Source organism: Sturnira hondurensis, unplaced genomic scaffold, assembly GCF_014824575.4.
Source record: "Sturnira hondurensis isolate 20B ecotype Veracruz unplaced genomic scaffold, ASM1482457v3 Scaffold0016663, whole genome shotgun sequence".
Lineage (NCBI taxonomy): Eukaryota > Metazoa > Chordata > Mammalia > Chiroptera > Phyllostomidae > Sturnira > Sturnira hondurensis.
In genome coordinates, this window is record NW_028089294.1 from 10,620,941 (window position 1) to 10,639,826 (window position 18,886).

General features: G+C 44.0%; 1 protein-coding gene and 1 pseudogene across 7 annotated transcripts in view; one reads left to right on the forward strand and one right to left on the reverse strand.

Moving 5' to 3' along the window:
- Positions 1–18,886, reverse strand: part of RASGRP3 (RAS guanyl releasing protein 3) — a 106,855-nt gene continuing 87,969 nt past the window's right edge. For 5 of the 7 annotated variants that reach the window (XM_037066584.1, XM_037066582.1, XM_037066585.1 and 2 more), the window contains 7 exons: positions 18,135–18,251; positions 15,989–16,104; positions 13,618–13,765; positions 9,326–9,362; positions 7,132–7,257; positions 6,234–6,598; positions 1–2,089 (listed from right to left, as the gene is read on the reverse strand). In XM_037066584.1, coding sequence (XP_036922479.1) covers positions 2,081–2,089; positions 6,234–6,598; positions 7,132–7,257; positions 9,326–9,362; positions 13,618–13,765; positions 15,989–16,104; positions 18,135–18,251 — 918 coding nt within the window. In that variant the 3' untranslated portion in view covers positions 1–2,080. The remainder of the gene's footprint in view (positions 2,090–6,233; positions 6,599–7,131; positions 7,258–9,325; positions 9,363–13,617; positions 13,766–15,988; positions 16,105–18,134; positions 18,252–18,886) is intronic. The other 2 variants (XM_037066589.1, XM_037066588.1) reach the window with 2 other exon arrangements.
- LOC119001452 (nascent polypeptide-associated complex subunit alpha-like) lies at positions 16,406–17,478 on the forward strand (annotated as a pseudogene).

Sequence of the window (18,886 nt, forward strand, 5' to 3'; positions counted from 1 at the left end):
TTAAGATGCCAGTTTCTGTTTTTAATTTTATTAACATGTATTTTCCTTACACTTAATGAAAAGGAATAGATAATGTATATACATAGAACCAACACTTGGGAGTGGCTGGTTGCCTTCGGACACGCTTCCATATGGTGAGTACTCCTAGGACCTGCCTTAATCACAGCTCCCTCAACTAATAGCTTCATTGAATTTGCAGTCTCTCTGCAAATTGATCTCTGAGTCACACAATGAAGTCAGTCCTAGCAAATGAGGAACTGTCTTTTAAGCAGCCATCTTGCCTAACTGCCCTCAGGCTCTCAGCTTCTGAGGGCAGAGACCAGGCTTTGCTGCGCCTTGTACATCCAGCACAGGACCCGCCCAGAGCAGATGTTCAACGAATGTTTTCTGAGCAGAAATGTCCTCAATTAGGTAAAGGAGAAAAGAAAGGCATTTCTTTACTGAGGTGACTACCCCAAGTGGAAGTGAATTCAGTCTTAGATGGAATATACACACTCAAAGTCCCAAATGCAGACCAGTGCACCTCCTTGGGTCTACTTTCTGACCAGTCACTTAGTAGAAGGTCATTGCCCTCACCCACAAGCTCAATCCCATCTCTGCTTTTGAATGTTTTGAACTGAGTTCTCTTTCCTCTCATCATGTAACAAACAGGCCCATGTGTAGCTATTGGGGAGGGGGGTCAAAGGGGAATATTGAAAATATTGATCCTTTAAAAATTTTTAATGAAATATAAGCAAAGGTGGTTTGTGATTAGTTGCTTTTGTGACTTCTGAATTATGGATGGCAATTGCTTAGGAAGAACACAAGAGTTTTTTTCCACAACCAAAACTTTTCTTTTTTAACAAACAAAATTCTTAGAACTATTTTGAGTTTTTAAAAATTACTGGGTTTTTTTCATTTCACTAAGTGGCTTTTTCTTTCTTCTAAATTTTATTTCCATAGACTTGAATTGATTTTTTTAGTTGTTACTCACATTTCCTAATCACAGTATTTTTTTAAAAAAATACATTTATTAAAGCTGGAACAGTGAAACAAGGAAGGGCTTAGAATAGAATCAACAGGAGGGAGCCTACACTGGGCTGCTCTGATTCTCTAGAAATGTTATAGGAAAGAATTGAGCCTGGGGGAGCTGCTTTGGCTCACTGGAGAGTCAGAGAAAAGGGGGCTTTGGAGACAGGTTCAGGGGGTTAGCCCTAGACCAGCTGCTGCCGCCCACTGCTCCCTTGGTTGCAGGTCTTATGGGGACCCTAGAGTTTAACAGTTGCACGGCTGAGAGGGAAGAAAGGTGTGGGCATGTTCCAAGGAGGAGTGCCAACAGCCGTCTTAATAAAAGTTCTAAGAAAAATGGCTAACCCATACCAGGTAGGACAAGGAGAGTTAATTTTCAAGTTATAATATTCATAATTTATGGCCACTATAAATATTAGGAGAGTTTTCATGGCTGTGTCAGAGCTCCTTAGTGATGCAAAATTGGTAAGACTAATGTGATATATAAATGTGTGACTTATTACACATCCTAATAGCAACCATGTTATAAAAACAATGTAAACAGCTTCTTGCAACAGATCATCATTACAAGAATCACTGCATTCCAGGATCTAAAGAGCATCCTTGTCCCTCAAGAAAATGTTAAGTCTTGGTCCCATCCAAAAATCTCACAAATAAACCCTCAAAATCAACTCCCCATTAAACATCCCCCCCAAAAAAAAGTTTATAAAAATACTGAAATAATAGTTTCCCAAAAAAGCAAAGCCTGAGTTTAGAGAATAAGTATCAAGTCCATGCACAAAAGCTTTCGTTTCACCCGTATATGAATGGCTCTAGAGAGATACACAAGAAAACCAACTACTACATAACATAGTCTTCATGGCACGTAACCAGGGGCAGAGGACAAGGAAATAAATAGTTCATAGGGTAAATCGTCTGTCCCATAGTCCAATCGGGGAGATCCCACAGTGTTATGAGGCAGTAAACATCCAGATATCTTTTCAGGTAACTTCCTGAGAGTTGGACTGTTTTGAGTTTTCCTCTTGCTGTTCCAAATGCCAACACTATGGCCTTTGGTGTCCTCAGCCTGAAGTCAGCCATCCTGCAATATGAATCAGAACCTGTTATATGGTTGCATCTCATTTAATAACAACAAAAGAGTGTTTCTAGAATGTGGTTTATTTGCAGGAACATCGCAAATGATGAGTATCTGTACTCTCAAGATTTAGAGGGTGTGCCTGGCTGGTATGGCTTAGTGGATTGAGTGCCAGCCTGTGAACTAAGAGGTTGCTGTTTTGATTCCCAGTCAGGCATATACCTGGGTTGCAGGCCAGGTCCCCAGGCGAGGGCATGTGAGAGGAAACGGATGGATGTTTCTCTCACATATCAATGTTTCTCTCCCTCTCTTTCTCCCTTTCTTCCCCTCACTCTAAAAATAAATAAAATGTACAAAAAAAGATTTCGAGGGTATTAAAACATCATATGCACCTAATACATGAAATTTTAAAGACTCCCATACAAAGTCCAATAAGGACGATTACTGTACTTCTCCCTAAAGGGTATTCCACAAAACAATGGTTTTTGAAATACCCATTGTTAAGGTTCCCCTCTTAGAAATTCACAATATAAATTAGTATAAGGACACTGAGAAAATTAATAGGGGAAAGAGATATATATCTATACTAGTATATATAGGTATATGTATATGAGGTCTGTCTGGATAAAGTCCAGCCATTGTTAATATAACAAGAATGGTTCGTATAACACGTAACCTGGCAGCCAGGAAGCAGGGACTGGAATGTGCATGTGTGAACAATGATGACTTCACTGTAATAGTCAGTTGGGGCGGTAGACACCACTGAGTGAACATGTGTAATGTGTGGCCATCACATTCAAAATGACTGAGCAAGTAGAGCAATGAATCTGCATCAAATTTTATGTTAAGCTTGCACATTCCTCCATGGAAACTATTCGGATGACTCAGAAGGCCACAGCTATAGGCAACTGGTGATTGGCAGCTTCATCACAACAATGTGCTCACTCATGCATCACATCTCATGCACAGAGTTTTGGCAAAACATCAGTTCATCCAGGTGACTGAACCTCCTACAGCCCAGATTTAATGCCCTGTGACACCTTACTTTTCCCAAAACTGAAGTCACCTTTGAAAGGGAAAAGATTTCAGACTGCCAGTGAAATTCAGGAAAATACAATGGAGCAGCTGATGGTGATTGGAAGAACTGTGTAAGGTCCCAAGGTACCTACTTTGAAGGGGACTGAGGTGGCATTGTTCTATGTACAATGTTTCTTGTATCTTCTTCAATAAATGTCTCTATTTTTCACATTACATGGCTGGATACCTTCTGGACAGACCTCACATAGATAAACATATTTAACTTTGTTTAGTCTAGCATTTTCTAGCTCTTCTATAGTTGTTATTATTTTAAGTTAGTGGAAGATAATAAAAGCAGAGAAGCACTGTAAAAAAATATACACATTTTTATGGCCAAGACAGTGATCTTGACCTGTTCTTGCCATCCGTGGGCTCAGTGATCACTGGTGAAATGATATCCACCATCACAGAAAACGTTTCTGCCCTTATATTTTAAAATGAATATTTCCCTGGCTGGTGTGCTTCAGTGGGTTGAGGACCAGCCTGCAAACCAAGGGTTTGCCAGTTCAATTCCCAGTCAGGGTACATGCCTGGGTTGCAGGCCAGGTCCCCAGTAAGGGGTGCGGGAGAGGCAACCACACATTGATGCTTCTCTGCCTCTCTTTCTCCTTCCCTTCTCCTCTGTCTAGAAATAAAAATAAATAAAATCTTAAAAAAATAAAATGAATATAAATGCTGGAACTCCACCAAAGGAAAGATACAGATTAAAACCCAACCACCTTCTTTGTTTATCTTTATGTATAGGACTCATAAACATGATCTGAACCTAAATAATAAACGTGTAGATCATTTCGCCTAAAGCCATTCACTGATGTTGCCTGGCAGAAAAACTTTTAAATTTGAAAACTACTTTGTCTACATTTTTAACTCTTGGGGTAATTTTGTCACATTTTTTCTGCTTGCCTTTTCTCTAAAGAAGGGTGTGTCCTCATTTGCTAATTTGGATGAGGGTAAGACTGTATATCATATGCATTTCCCATAAGAACATTCTATCTTCTTTAATTAGCACAATGAAATTAAGTGCTAATGGTTAGAAAATCATCTCTTTGACTTATGAGATCAGAAAATTGAAAGGGTAAGGGAACGCCTGAGTATAAAGTTCCAATTTTTAGAGAATTAAATAAAATGTTAAATGGGCCTTTGTTTTTATTTCTTTATAGAGATTAAAAATCAGGAAATCTTACCCATGGAAGTGGCCTTCCTACACTGATAGCCTATGAATTTCTCCTAAGCCAGGGCAAGGTTTAAGTAACCTGAACAGCGCTAGTCCACAGAAGCGGGCTCATGGCTAGTTGCACTGTTTGTTAAACAAACACAGTACTTGTCTGAATTCAAAGATGGTCCCTGAGGTGGGCACCATCTGAGAGCTCTGGCTGGGCATCCTGTTACTCATAGCTCTTTTTCTGAGATTTCAATGACGGCCATGTTTCTCATGGAAATGGCCTGTTGCTCTGCAGGCTGAGGTGGTACTTGGGGTGACTAGCACAATTTCAGGCATCAGATGAAAAATTTAACACAGTGATTCCTTGCTCTTTTCGGTGTGCAGACCCCCTTAAGACACTCTACCCCCCGCCCCAGATGAGCAGATGTCCATATATAATTTTTATATAAAAGATAATGGGCTTTCATGAACTCCCTGAAGCCCTTCTTTAGACCACACGGTAAGATCCATTGCCCTAGGATGTCTTCTTTTGTCATCAAATGGTGAAACTTTCTTATTCATCCTTATATTCCCAGCTTGAACTATGTTAGCCAATTAAAAAGAAGTGGTGGACAGCACTGAGATGTCTGCCTAGATGATTGGTAGGAGGAACTGTAAGTATCAAGTTGGTATTGCACATCTGTAGGTACAAAGAGTAGATGAGTTGGTTGCCTAGAGCTAGGGTAGGTGGGCGAGATGGAAAGTGACTGCCAGTGGGCACAGGGTGTTCTTTAGATCGATAGAATGTTCTAAAGTTAGGTCATAGTGACGGCTGTGCAACACTGTAAATATATTAGAAACCATTGAGCTATAGACTTTAAATGGGTAAACTTCATAGGATGTAAATTATATCTTAGTAAAGTTGTTTTTAAAAGTTGGTGTTGTAAGAAAGGAAAAAGCTCAGCAGGAACTTGCAATAAACGTCATAGGACCAAAGATAATGTGCGTCCTCCTTATTAATGGTTTTCCATGACGAAGGAACTAGAGGAGTTCTGGTTGAAGATCATGAGTTTTTCTCATCATGGGAAACTGTGGAGACTGAGTGTTTCGGTCTCCTGAAGAGTGTGGAATGGGGAGGACCACCCGTAAGAACAAAAAGCATTGGCTTGATCCAAGAGGGTCTCTGCCTAACCCAATATTGGGTTTAGGAGACTGATTCGGTAGGGAGACAGTGGCTGCTCTCCATGGCATTGCTTTGAAAGTTAGGAATACAACACCAATTTCCCCGAAACTTTTCTTCATATACTATGAACTATTGACTAATAAATGCATCTAAGTCCATCTTGAATCAATTTATATTTTCAGCTTGTTCTAACAATTTCCATATGCTTCCCAATTTGCTTTGGATGGTTGAGTGGAATTTTTGTGTGGAAGCAGAGCCTGGCTTATAGAACCTTGAGGTCCCCGGGTCTCTGATTCTCACCACTCCCTTCTCCACAAGGCTCTCAAAGCCTCTTTTTAAATAGGGGCAAGAGTTTCCAACTCTCCTTTTTCTTCCAGTCCTGTGGGTCCACTGCCTCCTGATTCTAACTTGGAGAACTAAGCAGATCGGTATAGTACACTGGTGTAACAAGTGCACACCACAGGCATGGGTCCTCAACACATCATTTCAGTATACTGACAAGGCCACTCTCACTAAATTTTAGAACTCAGCCAGTTTAATTTCATGGCGGACGAGACTGAGGTCCAAAGAGAAGAAACAATTTTGCCCAGGGTCACATAACTAGCCAGTGGCAAAACTAAAAAAGCGGTATGTTTTGATTTCCAACCATTGGAAAAGCTACCAGGCTGGCTCCTGGATTCGCCGTAACACTCATCTGAGCCCCTGTCAACTTCTCTTTTGATTTCTTTGTGTTTTGACCCAGCACTGACCTCACCATCCTGTCTGGTCTCACCCATGTCTGCTTCATCCTGGTCAGATTCAAACTCGGTGCCCCGGTCAACAACATCCACGCCAGCTTGTACCCTGGGCTTTTCATTTTCCCACTTGGCGAAGCCTTTGTCCTTTGCTGCTTTGTCATGGAACTTGGATCTCATTTTGGGGAAGGTGTGGGACCCTGAGTCCCCCCAGCCAGCCTCTGACCAGACAGGCTCGGTCTGGGTGGCCTGGCTGGTGGTGGCCCGCTGCAGCCTCACGGAGATCTTGCGAGAAGAGCCTGTAACCAGTGTGATGGCTCTGCTGTCCAGGTCTCGGTGTCCAGCAGTGACACCAGGGAACTCGAACACCTCATCCTGCACTGGAAAGGGAAAGATTATTGGAATCATTTGGCATCTGACTGCTTCATAGCACACCATCAGCCTTGACCAGTGTGGCTCAATTGATTGGGCATTATCCCACAAAGTGAAAGGTTGCCTATTTGATTCTGTCAGGCCACGTGCCTGGGTTGCAGATTTGGTCCCCAGCTGGGGCACCTACGAGAAGCAACCAATCAATGTTTCTCGCTCACATCAATGTTCTCTCCCTCTCTTTCTCCCTCCCCCTCTTTTTAAAAATAAATACATAAAGTCTTTTAAAAATATATCAAAAGATCGTGCAAACAATAGGAGTCCCACAGGTAAGGGCCTAGAGCAACAGAACAGAGACAGGATGAAATTGGTGGCAGGTGAGCTGCATGCTAGTGAGACCTGAAAGCAGACCGAAGCGAAGGGAACTCAAGGGCGAAGCCCTGCTGTTCACCCTGAGGAATGCCTTGGTGTTTATAATGACTGACCAGGATTCGATCCAAAACCCAACCGAAATCATGGTCGGAAAGAAAGCAGAGAACATTACCTGGAGGCAATGAGGGACTTCCGGGCAGCAACCCGTTGCCACTGCCCAAGGAGGGAGCCCGGGCAAATCTCCTGCAGGCCAGAACCAGGAGGTCTTTACACTGCTTGTGACAATTGGCGCCACAGTCTGAAAAATCCCAGAGTATCACAAATGATTAGTGTGAACCAAGAGCCTTGGGTGCTGACCGGACTTCCAGAGTGGCACTGGGCGGTTCACCTGCCCTTCCCTTCCCCCATCCTAGATTCTGTACTGAGTCTCAGAGCCCAGCTCAGGCCCACAAGGTGTGTCTAGGGGCTGGAAAAGGGCCAGTGGGACTCTCTTGTCTTCCGAGTTCCTAAAGTTCTCTTACATTTCTTCAGCTTCTTCCTCCACACAATTCATTGACGCGCTGGGGAGCCAACAAGCAAGGGCTCAGCTGAGTGGAAGCTGTCTTGGCCCCGAACTAAATGCAAGTCATGTGGGTCCCAGGTTCTTTCCCAGGCCCAGATGGATTCCCCACAAAGAGGGCGAGAATGAGCCAGAATGAGGGCGAGAAGCCTCAGCGTCTGGTCTCCCCCAGGACCAACTGCTGAGGTTGACCATTTACAGCGAGGTGTCTCCCCTCCATTCAGTATTTGTCTGCAGTCTTCATTTCACAAAACCTTTTCCAGGGCATGTGATTATATCTTCTGCCTCCTTGCTTTGCATTGAAACACAAAGTAAGGTGGGCATATGCTTAATAGACATGTTCCAGACTTCACTATGGCCTTGAAACGGCACGCAGCGATTCTGTGAAGTTTCCCACTAGGATGTTTTACTTTAAGAAGTAGAATGTTAATTGCTACTGGGTGTAGAAAATTCTGGTCACTTTGGAAGATAGCCACGCAATTGTTTCATCTGATGCGAGTCCTACGTTTCCCTTATATCCCCCTGAGCAGATATGATCATTTTAAAGAGTATATTTCTCTCTTATCATCAGAGGATCTAACGACTTCCAACACTGATTTTCCCCCAAATGGTGTTGTTTCAAATGGTCTCATAATGACATCGTAGAATGATCAAGTTGTAATATATTAGTTCAGACTATTTTAGATTTTTTACTCTCTGCACCTTTAAGAGAAAATACCATATGTACAAAGATGATCCAAGAGTTTAATTGTTATACATCTTCATGAGTTGTGTGTGCATGTGTGTGTGTCTTTAAAGGTACAAGGGACAGGAACCAAGGTAAAATTAATGGGCAATAAGATATTACAGTGTCTGTTGCTTGAAAGTAAAAATCCAAGTTAGACTACAACACTGATGCAAAGAGCTAACGGGAAGAGTTGAGTTTTGAGCACTACAAGGGAGGTCTCATTGAGATTCAGGAAAGCATTCTGTTCCTGCAAAATGAGGGCCCCAAACTGAAAGACGGCTAGAGAACAAAGGGCATCACCAGGAATCAACAGGAATCTGAAGGCATTTTCTGTAGTTTTATTATATTTTTCACGAGCATTATCAGAATCTTAAAAGAACCAGTATAAAGAGTCTGCATAGAATATTCAGCAATTTCGTAGATCAACCCCCAACAATGTGTAATCATTTCATATATACAAGTAGCAACACAGACCTAAGAGCCTAGTAATTTGCATGCCGTGTATTGCATTCACCATATGTGTATTTATTTAGTCATTTACATATTTTGATTAAATGGGGAGCCTAGATAAATGAACTCATTGAAAGGGACAGAAGTGTTTTAAGGTTTCTCCTCTTTTCTCATCATCGTCTGTGACTTAGTACAGAAAGGAATAGCTATGGGAGAGCAGAGAGCAATGCATATGTATTACAGAAGACAGCGTGTGTGTTCTTCCCTAAAGAACCAAGTTCTTATAATACAGCATTTTAGTTCGGCCTGTCCCGCTTCAGAATTCCCACCTCATCTGTGTTGATAGTTCTTAGCACATCTTAGAGAGGGGAGCTCAATGTATATAGATGTATGAGGGCTGATAGAGGTGGTTCGCTTCCTTCCTCTGCTAACAAGCTGTAAAAATCCAGTGTGGGGGGTTTCTCAAAAACTCTAGGGGGTCCTTCCCCCCACAACATGTTAACTCTTCACTTGCCAGTGGCCCAAAAGACCCAAGTTCTTAATGATACCAAGAGTTTTGCAGTTCCGTCACATTTCACTTTTGTCCCACATGTCACATTTAAAATTCTTCACACAGTAACATTTCCTTACCTTTGCATTTGTATCCTTGCTTGATTATTCCCCAGAGCTGTAACAAAAGACAAAGGGATGTCAGGGAATCTGAAGAGAAATCTGAAAAGAAAACAAGGCCATGGAAGAGGGAAGTCCTGGGAAGTTGATGACTCGGAGCACAAACAGGATGTAGCTGCTCCTGACACCCTTCCTGTCAGATAGAAGAGCCCTGCCCCCGCCCGTTCCAGCTGGGGTGATAACAGGCATTCTGCTTCCCATTTCCATCTAGGAGCCAAATGGGAGCCGGGATGGGAAACTGACGTGGGTGCATTTATTGGACCGTAGCATCCTGCCTTCTCAGCAAAACTTACGGGGGAGAGTTTCTCTCTTTTTGGTTTTATTTTTAATCACACACTGCTCTTGGTGCCCACTACAGGAAATTAAGCAACCTAAGCAGGGTACTTCCCACTACAGCATTTATATTTTGCTGGGTTATTTTCTGAGTAGCATTAGTACTTGGAAAGAATATGGAAGAGGAAAGGATCTGGCCTTTATTTGTGCATCATTGTCCACAGGCACTCAGTGCCGTGGCCTGGGCCAGAGCTTGCAGGGGATGCAGAAGAGGCTCAGACCCTGCCAGCCAAGGAGGAAGGAGGATGTAGGAAGTGGCAGACATCTCTGGAGAGATGTGAGGGCATTTGCCCAGGCAGTTCAGGCACGTCGTCCTGGTGGTGGTGTCTTTGCCCTCGTGACACAATGGAAACTTGCGAAGAAGGGGCCTTCCCACATCCTTTCTCATGTCTTTCATGGCACTTGCACGTGGGTACCAGGGACACCAAAACACAAAATGTGGGTGAATCAAATGGGCTTAGTTCAAGCTGGAGAAGCTCCACTCCTACCCTTTTAATTGCTTAGGTTAGGAGACTGGTATCTACCTAAGAAAATAATTTTGAAAGACACAGGTCTGGTGGCCTCCTGGGGCTGATGGAGGTGTCATTCACAATGCCCTGTAGGGGAGCCACACCCTGAGTGTGGGCACTACGGCCGGAGGAGAAGAATAAGTAGCTGCCAATATAAAGTGACTCAGGGGCATTATAAAGGCTGCTCCTTGCCCTCCTTCTGATAAAACTCCCCCCCGAGAAGAGGGATTCCTTTGAGACTTAAAAGTTATTTGGTTCTTCAGAATATATTAATAGGATGCAAATGCCTCCTGAGACAGGGACATAAGTTACCTTAGGGACAAGAAGGATTATTAAGACAACTGCCTGGAAGCAAGGCCTCAGGTGCCTAGGATGACTGGAAGAGGGCGGGGAGGGGACGGTGCAGCCACGGGGAATGGGTGGTCAGGGCAGTGACCTCATTGAGTGCTTGGTAATAGCACTAACAATAATAGTACTAACAATAATAGTACTAACAATATTAATTCCTCATTGAGTGCTTGGTAATAGTACTAACAATATTAACACTGATAACTAAGGTTTATTCAATTTCTACTATGGGAGAAGCACAGTTTTAAGCTCTCGGTGTGTATTAACTCATTTAATCCCCGCGATATCCCTATGGGATAGGGAATAATAATTTCATCGCTTTTTCGGGTGAGGAGACTGAGGTACAGAGAAGTGGAGTCACCGGGCAAGGTCTCATAGCTAGTGACTAGGGAGAGAAGAAGGTGCCACTTGAGATAAGGACAGGAAGTCACTACTCCCAAGTGCTGTGAGTGTGAGCCAAAGCCACTGATCCAGGACAAAAAAAGGGTAAGATCTAGGAAGCATCCTAATATCGAGATATGGCCCATTGTTCGCAGAGTGGCAGGAACTGCTGAGAAAGATACGGTCGAACATGAGTCTTCTCAGGACGGGAAGTCGGGGCATCACTTGCAAAGGCTTATTTAATAACTAGGAGACAACACGGGGCAGGAAGAGGCTGCTGGCCAAGGGCGGCAGAGGGTGGCCTCACGTAAATGTGTGAGCAGGAGTACTTCCTACGGCCCTCTGAGGGGACACCTCAGGCAGCTGTAACTTCTGGGGAGACTGGTTGTGGTGTCAGGAGCACTGGGCTGGGAGTCAGGAGACCTGGATATGAGTCACAGACCTGCTGCTACAGATCCATGTGACCTTGGGGAAGTCGCTGAACTTCTCCAGACCTTGAAATAAGGGAATTAGCAAAACTCTTTCAGCTCTGGAATTCTAATTTTAAAATGAATGTATTTCAAGGAGTGTCTGTTGGTCTTTTTTATCTTTAAGGTGGAGTTTATTCCAAAAGCAGAGAGTCCAGGCACTGAAAATGGTTCCTTGCATTCCCCTACAATGCCTTTCAATGATACATCTAAAGAGTTATATTCATAAATCTCTCTGAAACCAATGGACTTTTTAAAATGTTTGTGAGTAAAGATCAAATCAGAGCATACCAATGATTAAATATATATATATATGTGTGTGTGTGTTAAAAAATATATATATATATAATGGGCTATTAAAACTTTTGAGTTAATTTCCATTAAACTCCAAAAGTATCAAGGAACACTAAAAAACCAGAAATATTTACTCTGAGCATGTGACATGCAATATGTCTATATCATTTAATCATCATGACAACATGACAGGTAAGTATTAACCCCCTTTACTGATAAGAACACCGAGACGGTCCGTAACTTGGTCAAGGACGAAGAGTTAACACACGGGGCAGCACTGAGATTTGAAGCCAGGGCTCCAGACTCCGAGCCCAGAGTTTCCTACCCCATCAGAGCTGCATCAAGAACCTAGGGCCAGCAAATCTTCTCTGATGAGCTGGGCAGAAGAGTGTGGAGGCTCCCCACAAGTGCTACCTTGTGCTTCTATCGAGCAGGCACCTCCGTGAAAGGGAGAGACATGCAGAAGGCCCTGAGTGCAGAGATAAGCTCCTGAGACTTGATAACGGCCTCCCAATGCTCACAGCTCACTGAAAGACAGGTATCTCAGCCTGACTTCTGCTGGCTGTACCGTAGCCTAACAGGTTCACTGGCCCCGCTCTGCGGTAGAGGGCTGCACGTGCCCTCATCCTACTTCAGCATTTTCACGTCTCGATACATGCAAAAATCCCCATCAGAAGACAGAAGCATGGAAAAGGAATGACTGTTCTACGACCAAGGGGTCGTGTAATGCAGTCCCAGGGGTGAAGCTGATAGAAGCAGCTCTCCTTTCCCGGGGTGGGCCAAGAGAGCTGGTGAGGCCTGCTTTGCCCCTTGACCACATCAGCTGTTGGGACAACTCTGGCGGGTAACCACTGGCTCTTATTTTTCCATTGCCAGAGAGGTGTGTGCTTAAACCCAAACCCCTACTTTTGGGGCCCCTCGAAGCTAGTTCTTCAAGAATGGGGTGGGGAAAAGTAATTTACTAGTAGCATAGACTATCAGCATGAATGCCATAGGGGTCAACAGTGGGACATGACCGCTGAATGAAGCTAACACAACTGAGCTCTGGCGTCTAGCAGCAGAGCGGTAGTTATATTCACCTAGAGCACCACGCGCTCCACCTTATGGGGTGTCAACTAGGGTGTCAACTAGAAGACGTCCAGGGCCCAATAGTCTTTGTTTAATGCCAGGACCAAAGCTGGCCCCGGTTTCTAAAGAATGATCAAATGTGGAGAAATAAAATGTGCAGTCTTCATTTGTTGCAGAGGTGTAGGTAGAGCACAGGATTCAGTCAGAACGCCTGCCTTTGAGTCCTGGCTCTGGTCACCATTGGCTGCCCAATCCTGGGAAGCTCAGGTTATCCTCTCTGGACCTCTGGACCTTCCCAGGCAAATGGGGAGAGTAAAACGCCCATGATACTTCCATAGACATCAGTGTAATCAATCCCAATTCCCTGCTTGTGACATGTCAAATAAGTGTTGGTTATTATTATATCCATCTTCTCCCCAAAAAGATGTGTTTCCTTTTTCAGTTATGAATTATTGAGCCATGCCATGATGGGTTTCTAGTGACTGGTATATGAAAGAAGAACTGGGAGGAACTGGCTAAGGTGAGTACTCTCCTTAACTGAACCCCTTATGGGTATTAGTGAGGAATGCCGTGGCTCATTGGGTGGGACGATTCCCTGAGAAATTGCTCATTCAAGTTAACAGGCTCACCCATCTTCCCTGTCTGCCCTAGCCCTGCATTCCTAGAAAGAACATAACGAAACCTGCAGATCTTGCTTTTGTTTGGAACTTAATTTTTATTTTCAGGGAGTCACCGTGTGTGGCTTCTGATCTAAGGCAGTCAATGGATTCTATTGAGTGTATTGTTTTCCTGCCTTCCCAGAATGCTGCATGAATAACTACAGACTGGAGAAAACAGCAGAAGACAGACTTACAAATCCTGCACAGTGTTCGCAGAAGGTTGGCTTGAGATAGGTCATCTCCTGAAAGTTATGGACAAATCCTGGTCCCATTTTACAATGTAGTTGGGACTTGGCTCTCAGGAAGTAAGCCATCATCTCCTCTTTACTAATCAGGCCATCCCTGTGAAGAGAACCAAAGAAGGGAAGGATCTTTGAATACCATATTGCAAAGTAGTTGCCGCTCTTGAATCATTTACCTCCCAAACCTCTACGGCCAAAAGCGGGTGGGGAAGGCTCACTTCTCTGTTCCACCTGAAAGGTGGACCTCTCATGGGCTAGGAGTGCCAAAGGCTTCCTTAGCCAGCAGGTGTGTGTGTCCTGTGCACAGTAAGTCTCCTTGATTACCAGACAGGAGCTTCCAGAAGGACATCTATCTCCTTTCTGGCCCTTGTCTCGTAATAGAGTCTGTAAGTACCAGACGGCTAGAGGGAGGCCGAAAGCTGATAACTGGACCCACCATTCTCAGATTTATGCAGTATGATGTCATCCAGGTCACTGCCCCTGGTAATCCTCTCCTGGAGTCGCCCTGTCTCAGGGAAAGTCGTGCTCCCATCCCCCAAGCTCCAGCCTCCCAGGTTTTGCTCCCTCTCTTCACCCACCCGTCCTCTACAAAGACGCTCAGGACCTCCCTCCTAAAAAGATCTCCTTAATCCTGCTGCCATCGCCAACACCCGTCTTTTCTCTCTCCCTTCTCCTACACCAAAAGTTCTCAAAAAAGAATATTCATCAGACATTTTTTTCCATTCTTTCCGTTACTGTTTTCTCCACACAGCCAGGTCCCTAAGCCCACTGTTCTGCTGAAGATGTCACAAAGACATCCTCCGTAGCCTTTTCTCATTCATTCCTTGAGCCCATGGACTCGCTGGCAGCGTGTGACATGACAGCAGGCTGCCTCCTCTCTGGCACCATGTCCTCCATGGGCTCCTGTGCCTCCCTGGTTTTCCTCTTCTCTCAGGATCCTCCTTCTCTGGCTCTTCTGCAGGGTCCACTTCTTCCTTTTAGCTTCTACACGCAGAGGAAAGGAGCCCCCAAAGTCGATTCCTCAGGCCCCAGGGTGGCTAACACTTCTGGGACTCCAGCTTACACCCCTGGACTGAAAGCTTCCGGCTCTACATCTCCAGCCCTGACTGTCCTTCTGAATCTTGGTGCCGCATCTGCGGAGACATACTAGAATCTCTTCCTGGGCGGTCCACTCTCCTTTCAACATCAACACATCTGCCTATCTGACCAAAGAAGTCATGTAAGCCATGAGTACCACAAACCTTCATTGTTATAAAAAATATATATAACTGCTGGGCAACCTCACTTCCCTCTAAAACACCAACAGAGAACAGAAATAAAGACTGGGAGGTGATTTCAAGTTCATGTTCTGTGTACATGCCACTCACAGAAACAAACAAGGCGGAGACGGGGGCAGTTTGCGGGTCACTTAAATTATAATCTGTAAAAGCAGTTTATGTTACTAATAATTTAATTCATTCAAAAGGTATCTATATTCTACATATATAAGATGAATTAAGGTTTTGAGACAATTATAATAAATTACCAAGGCTTTCCTTGGTGTGTTGAATAAATCACAGATTTCATTTAAAAAAAATTCTATACCAGCAAAAATATGCGAGGATTTTAATGTGATGTATTTGGACATTATACCTAGAAAATCCAGTACTTCATTATAGATGATTTTTAAATGACAAACTAATCTTATATAGTTAAAAAATTAATCAAATTATTAATGTCAGGCTTTCTTGGCAATTATGTTTAATCATTTTTTAATGGCTGGGCTTTAGCCTCTAAACTCATTTCATTTCTCATGAATTATTTGAGGAAAAAGAGAAATATACTTTTTTTCTTTATCAAGACAGTATTTGAGCTGGCAAAGAAAAAAAAAACAGAGAGCCCATTCCTGGGCTCTCTGCAGCCATAAACTGCTCTCATGAGGCCTATAAATAAGTTAGAAAAAAATCTTACTTTCCTAGTGAGTTTAAAGACCGCCTGCAGGTTCACTGATGCTGAACACTGCACCAGGCTAGCTCTAACGTTTTGATGGAGGTGTTGGGTTTGATGAACCAGCTCAGTAGTAGCAGTGAGGTGGGACATGGAGAGCTGGGCTAATTTGCGTGTGGGCACTCGCAGTCGGCACTGGTGATGCAGTCTGCACTGTGATTCCACCCAGCCGGGGATGTTCACAGTCACCAAGAAAAAAATTCAGTGAAAAGTGAGACTCGCCAACGCACTAGGACTGAAGCTGTCAAGATGTAAATCAACAGTTCCCTTCCCCTCCTCTGAGAATAACTTTCTGCTTCAGGGCAGTTGCATTAAAATATAACAAATTGAAACTTACTGATCTTTGTCCAGCACACAGAAGGAATCCAAGAAGGGAAAATTGGCAGCTATACTTTCAAAGTCCTCCTGGGAGATGTACCCATCATGGTCATGGTCATAGTTTCTAAACACGGACTGCAAAGGAAAGACAAATATTTATTGAATGAACACTTACAGGTCAGACTCTGAACTTATTATTGGGACAGCAGTGACAACTAGCATATTATTCTTTCTATCAGGGGACTTAGCATCCTGTGGAAGACCACAAAATCAGGAGCCTCTCTGGTGTAACAAAGTAAGTGCAGTGCTAACGATAGAAACAGTGCTGCTGGGGAGGTGGCTTTAAAAAGGGTTCCTGGAGAAAAGGAGGTCTAAACTGGGACCCCGGGGTTGAGTAGGAGTTAGGCTTGGTGAATTCACAAATGCTGGTATCACCATGACAATAGAAAATGAAGCTATAAAATGCGAAATTATCTCAAAACAAAGCATACTTTTATTTTTTCTTGGCCCGATGGATTTTTTAACTGTATTTTTTCCCATACCATTTGCCCCCTTACGCCCACCCCACCCCCTCACAATCAGCACCCTGTTGTCCGAGAGTCCTCTTTCCTTTTTGCTCCATCTCTCCACCCCCTCCCCTCCCCACCCCCTTAGCTGTCAGGCGCTATCTATGAATAAGTCTGTCTCTATTTTGCTTGTTAGTTTAGTTTGTCCATTGTAAAGCAAGTCCCATCAAAATCCCACAGGAATTTGTTTCAAATGAACAAACTAATTCTCAAGTTTAAACAGAAGTGAGCGCGTTCAGAGCAACCTAGGATTGTCTTGAGTTAAGAACTGGTGAGGCTGTGGCCACCTCGGTTCTGGGTCCGGTGAAGCTGCAGAAACACCCCATGTGAGAGAACAGGCGCTGCGGCGCCCTGGGGCTGAGCCAGGGTTTGGAGTGGAGTGTGACCAGGATGGGTCAGTCCCAGATCTCGAGGCACAAGATGCCACCCAGGCCACCACAGAGCAAGCCCAGCTGGCAGCGGCAACTGGAGCGGATGAAGAACCAGCCAGCGAAGCAAAACAGAGTTGAAGTGAAAAGAAGGCACGCAACACTATGTCCAAACTGGGTCTTCTACCCTGTGTAGGGGTTACTAGGGTCACTCTGAAAATCTAAGAATATCCTCTTTGTCATCACAAAACCAGATGTCTACAAGAGCCCAGCTTCTGATACCCACATGGTTGGGAAGGGGTTGGGGGGAGCCAAAATTGAGGATTTATCAATCAAGCAAGCACAGCCAGCAGCTGCTAAGGAATTCAAAGTTCAAGGTGAAGTGGTCTCAAATATTCAAGAAAACACAGACTCCAACTGTACACAAGAAGACTAAGGAGGAAGAGGCTGATGAGACAGGCACGGAAGTTAAAGATGGTCATGTCTCCAGGAGATGCTTCCATTTTCCCCGTATTGATGCTGCCGCTCCTCTTCCTACAGGGAAATCTCTGACAGCCTTGAGCTTTGTTAAGTGATGTCTCTTACCTAAATGGCATTGTGCTGCTGGCTCACAGACCCGCAGATGCATACAGCAAGAGTGGCTACCCAACGTACAGGATTTTTTCCTACTCCCAGGTATGTTACCATGACTTGTGTGGGTTTTGAATGAGTAGATTCCCCAAACAGCCCCTCCAGGTGCAGAGGAAATGACAGAGCTGTCAAATGCTGGAGACAGAAAGGAATTAAAAGTAGTGCCCTGGCTCATGTGGCTCAGTGGATTGAGTGCAGGCCTGTGAACCAGAGGGTCTCTGGTTTGATTCCCAGTCAGGGCGCGTGCCTGGGCTGCAAGCCAGGTCCCCAGCAGGAGACCTTCCTGGGTCTCCTACAACTTCACACTGATGTTTCACTTCCTCTCTTTCTTCCTCCCTTCCCCTCTCCCTAAAAATAAATAAATAAATAAAATATTTTTTAAAAAGTCGCTGAGAGTATTTGGGCAAGTGAGAACAGACAGGCAAATGGGGCCTGTTTTGGACATTCTGCCTCAGAGGCTGATGCCCAGTCTGCTAAATTGCTCCTACCTGCCAAGGGCTCTTTTCATGGACTCCATCTGATTTCTGGGCAAGCAAAGAATATTCTGGAAAGAGAAAGGGGCCTTATAGTGCTCACTTTTAATGTTCCTGCAACCACTTACCTCAACTAATTTCCTTATGTGCTTGTTGATGACTGTGGGGTCTGGCTTCGGCACCACTCCCGATGCCCACTCCAGGGGCACCACGGGCTTGGTGGGTGTCGTAGGGGAGGTAGGCTGCTGACAGAAAGCACACACATTTTTCAGCTTTATCTGGAACCTTGAACAATTAGGACCAGGAACACCAAGAAAGACATGCATTTTGCATATTAATGATCTCAGTAAAAATGCACATGTAGGTAGCGCTCCAATGCTTTGAAAACAAACACCTTTTGTCAATGAAATCTAATAAATGCATGTTGGAATAGTGTGCTTTTTAAGCAACGACCTAGATTCTATTATTTTAAGTGGAAAAAAGTAATTGCTCTCCCAGCCCATGCAAAAGTCCTATCCAAGTTTCCCAAATATTACTAAAACATCCTTAAACCCCTACATACCAATCCATACAGATTTTTGTACAATAGAAAAAATATACAACACCAGGTACCTCATTCTTTAATATTTGGCATTAGTGATAAATTAGTAAGTGTGTGCAGTAAATGGTTACCAGTGTCCCGCCAACTCTATGTCCTTATATCGGCGTCTCTCTGAACACATTTAATCACTTCTGATTGTCTAATTATTAGGTCTCTCTAGCCCTCTTTGGTGAAATTGCTTCCAACACAGGTTTTTCCACATTCTTGCAAGACATTTTCACTTACTGATGTGAAGATGTCGGTGACAAAGCACAACACAACACAAGTGAACAACACACC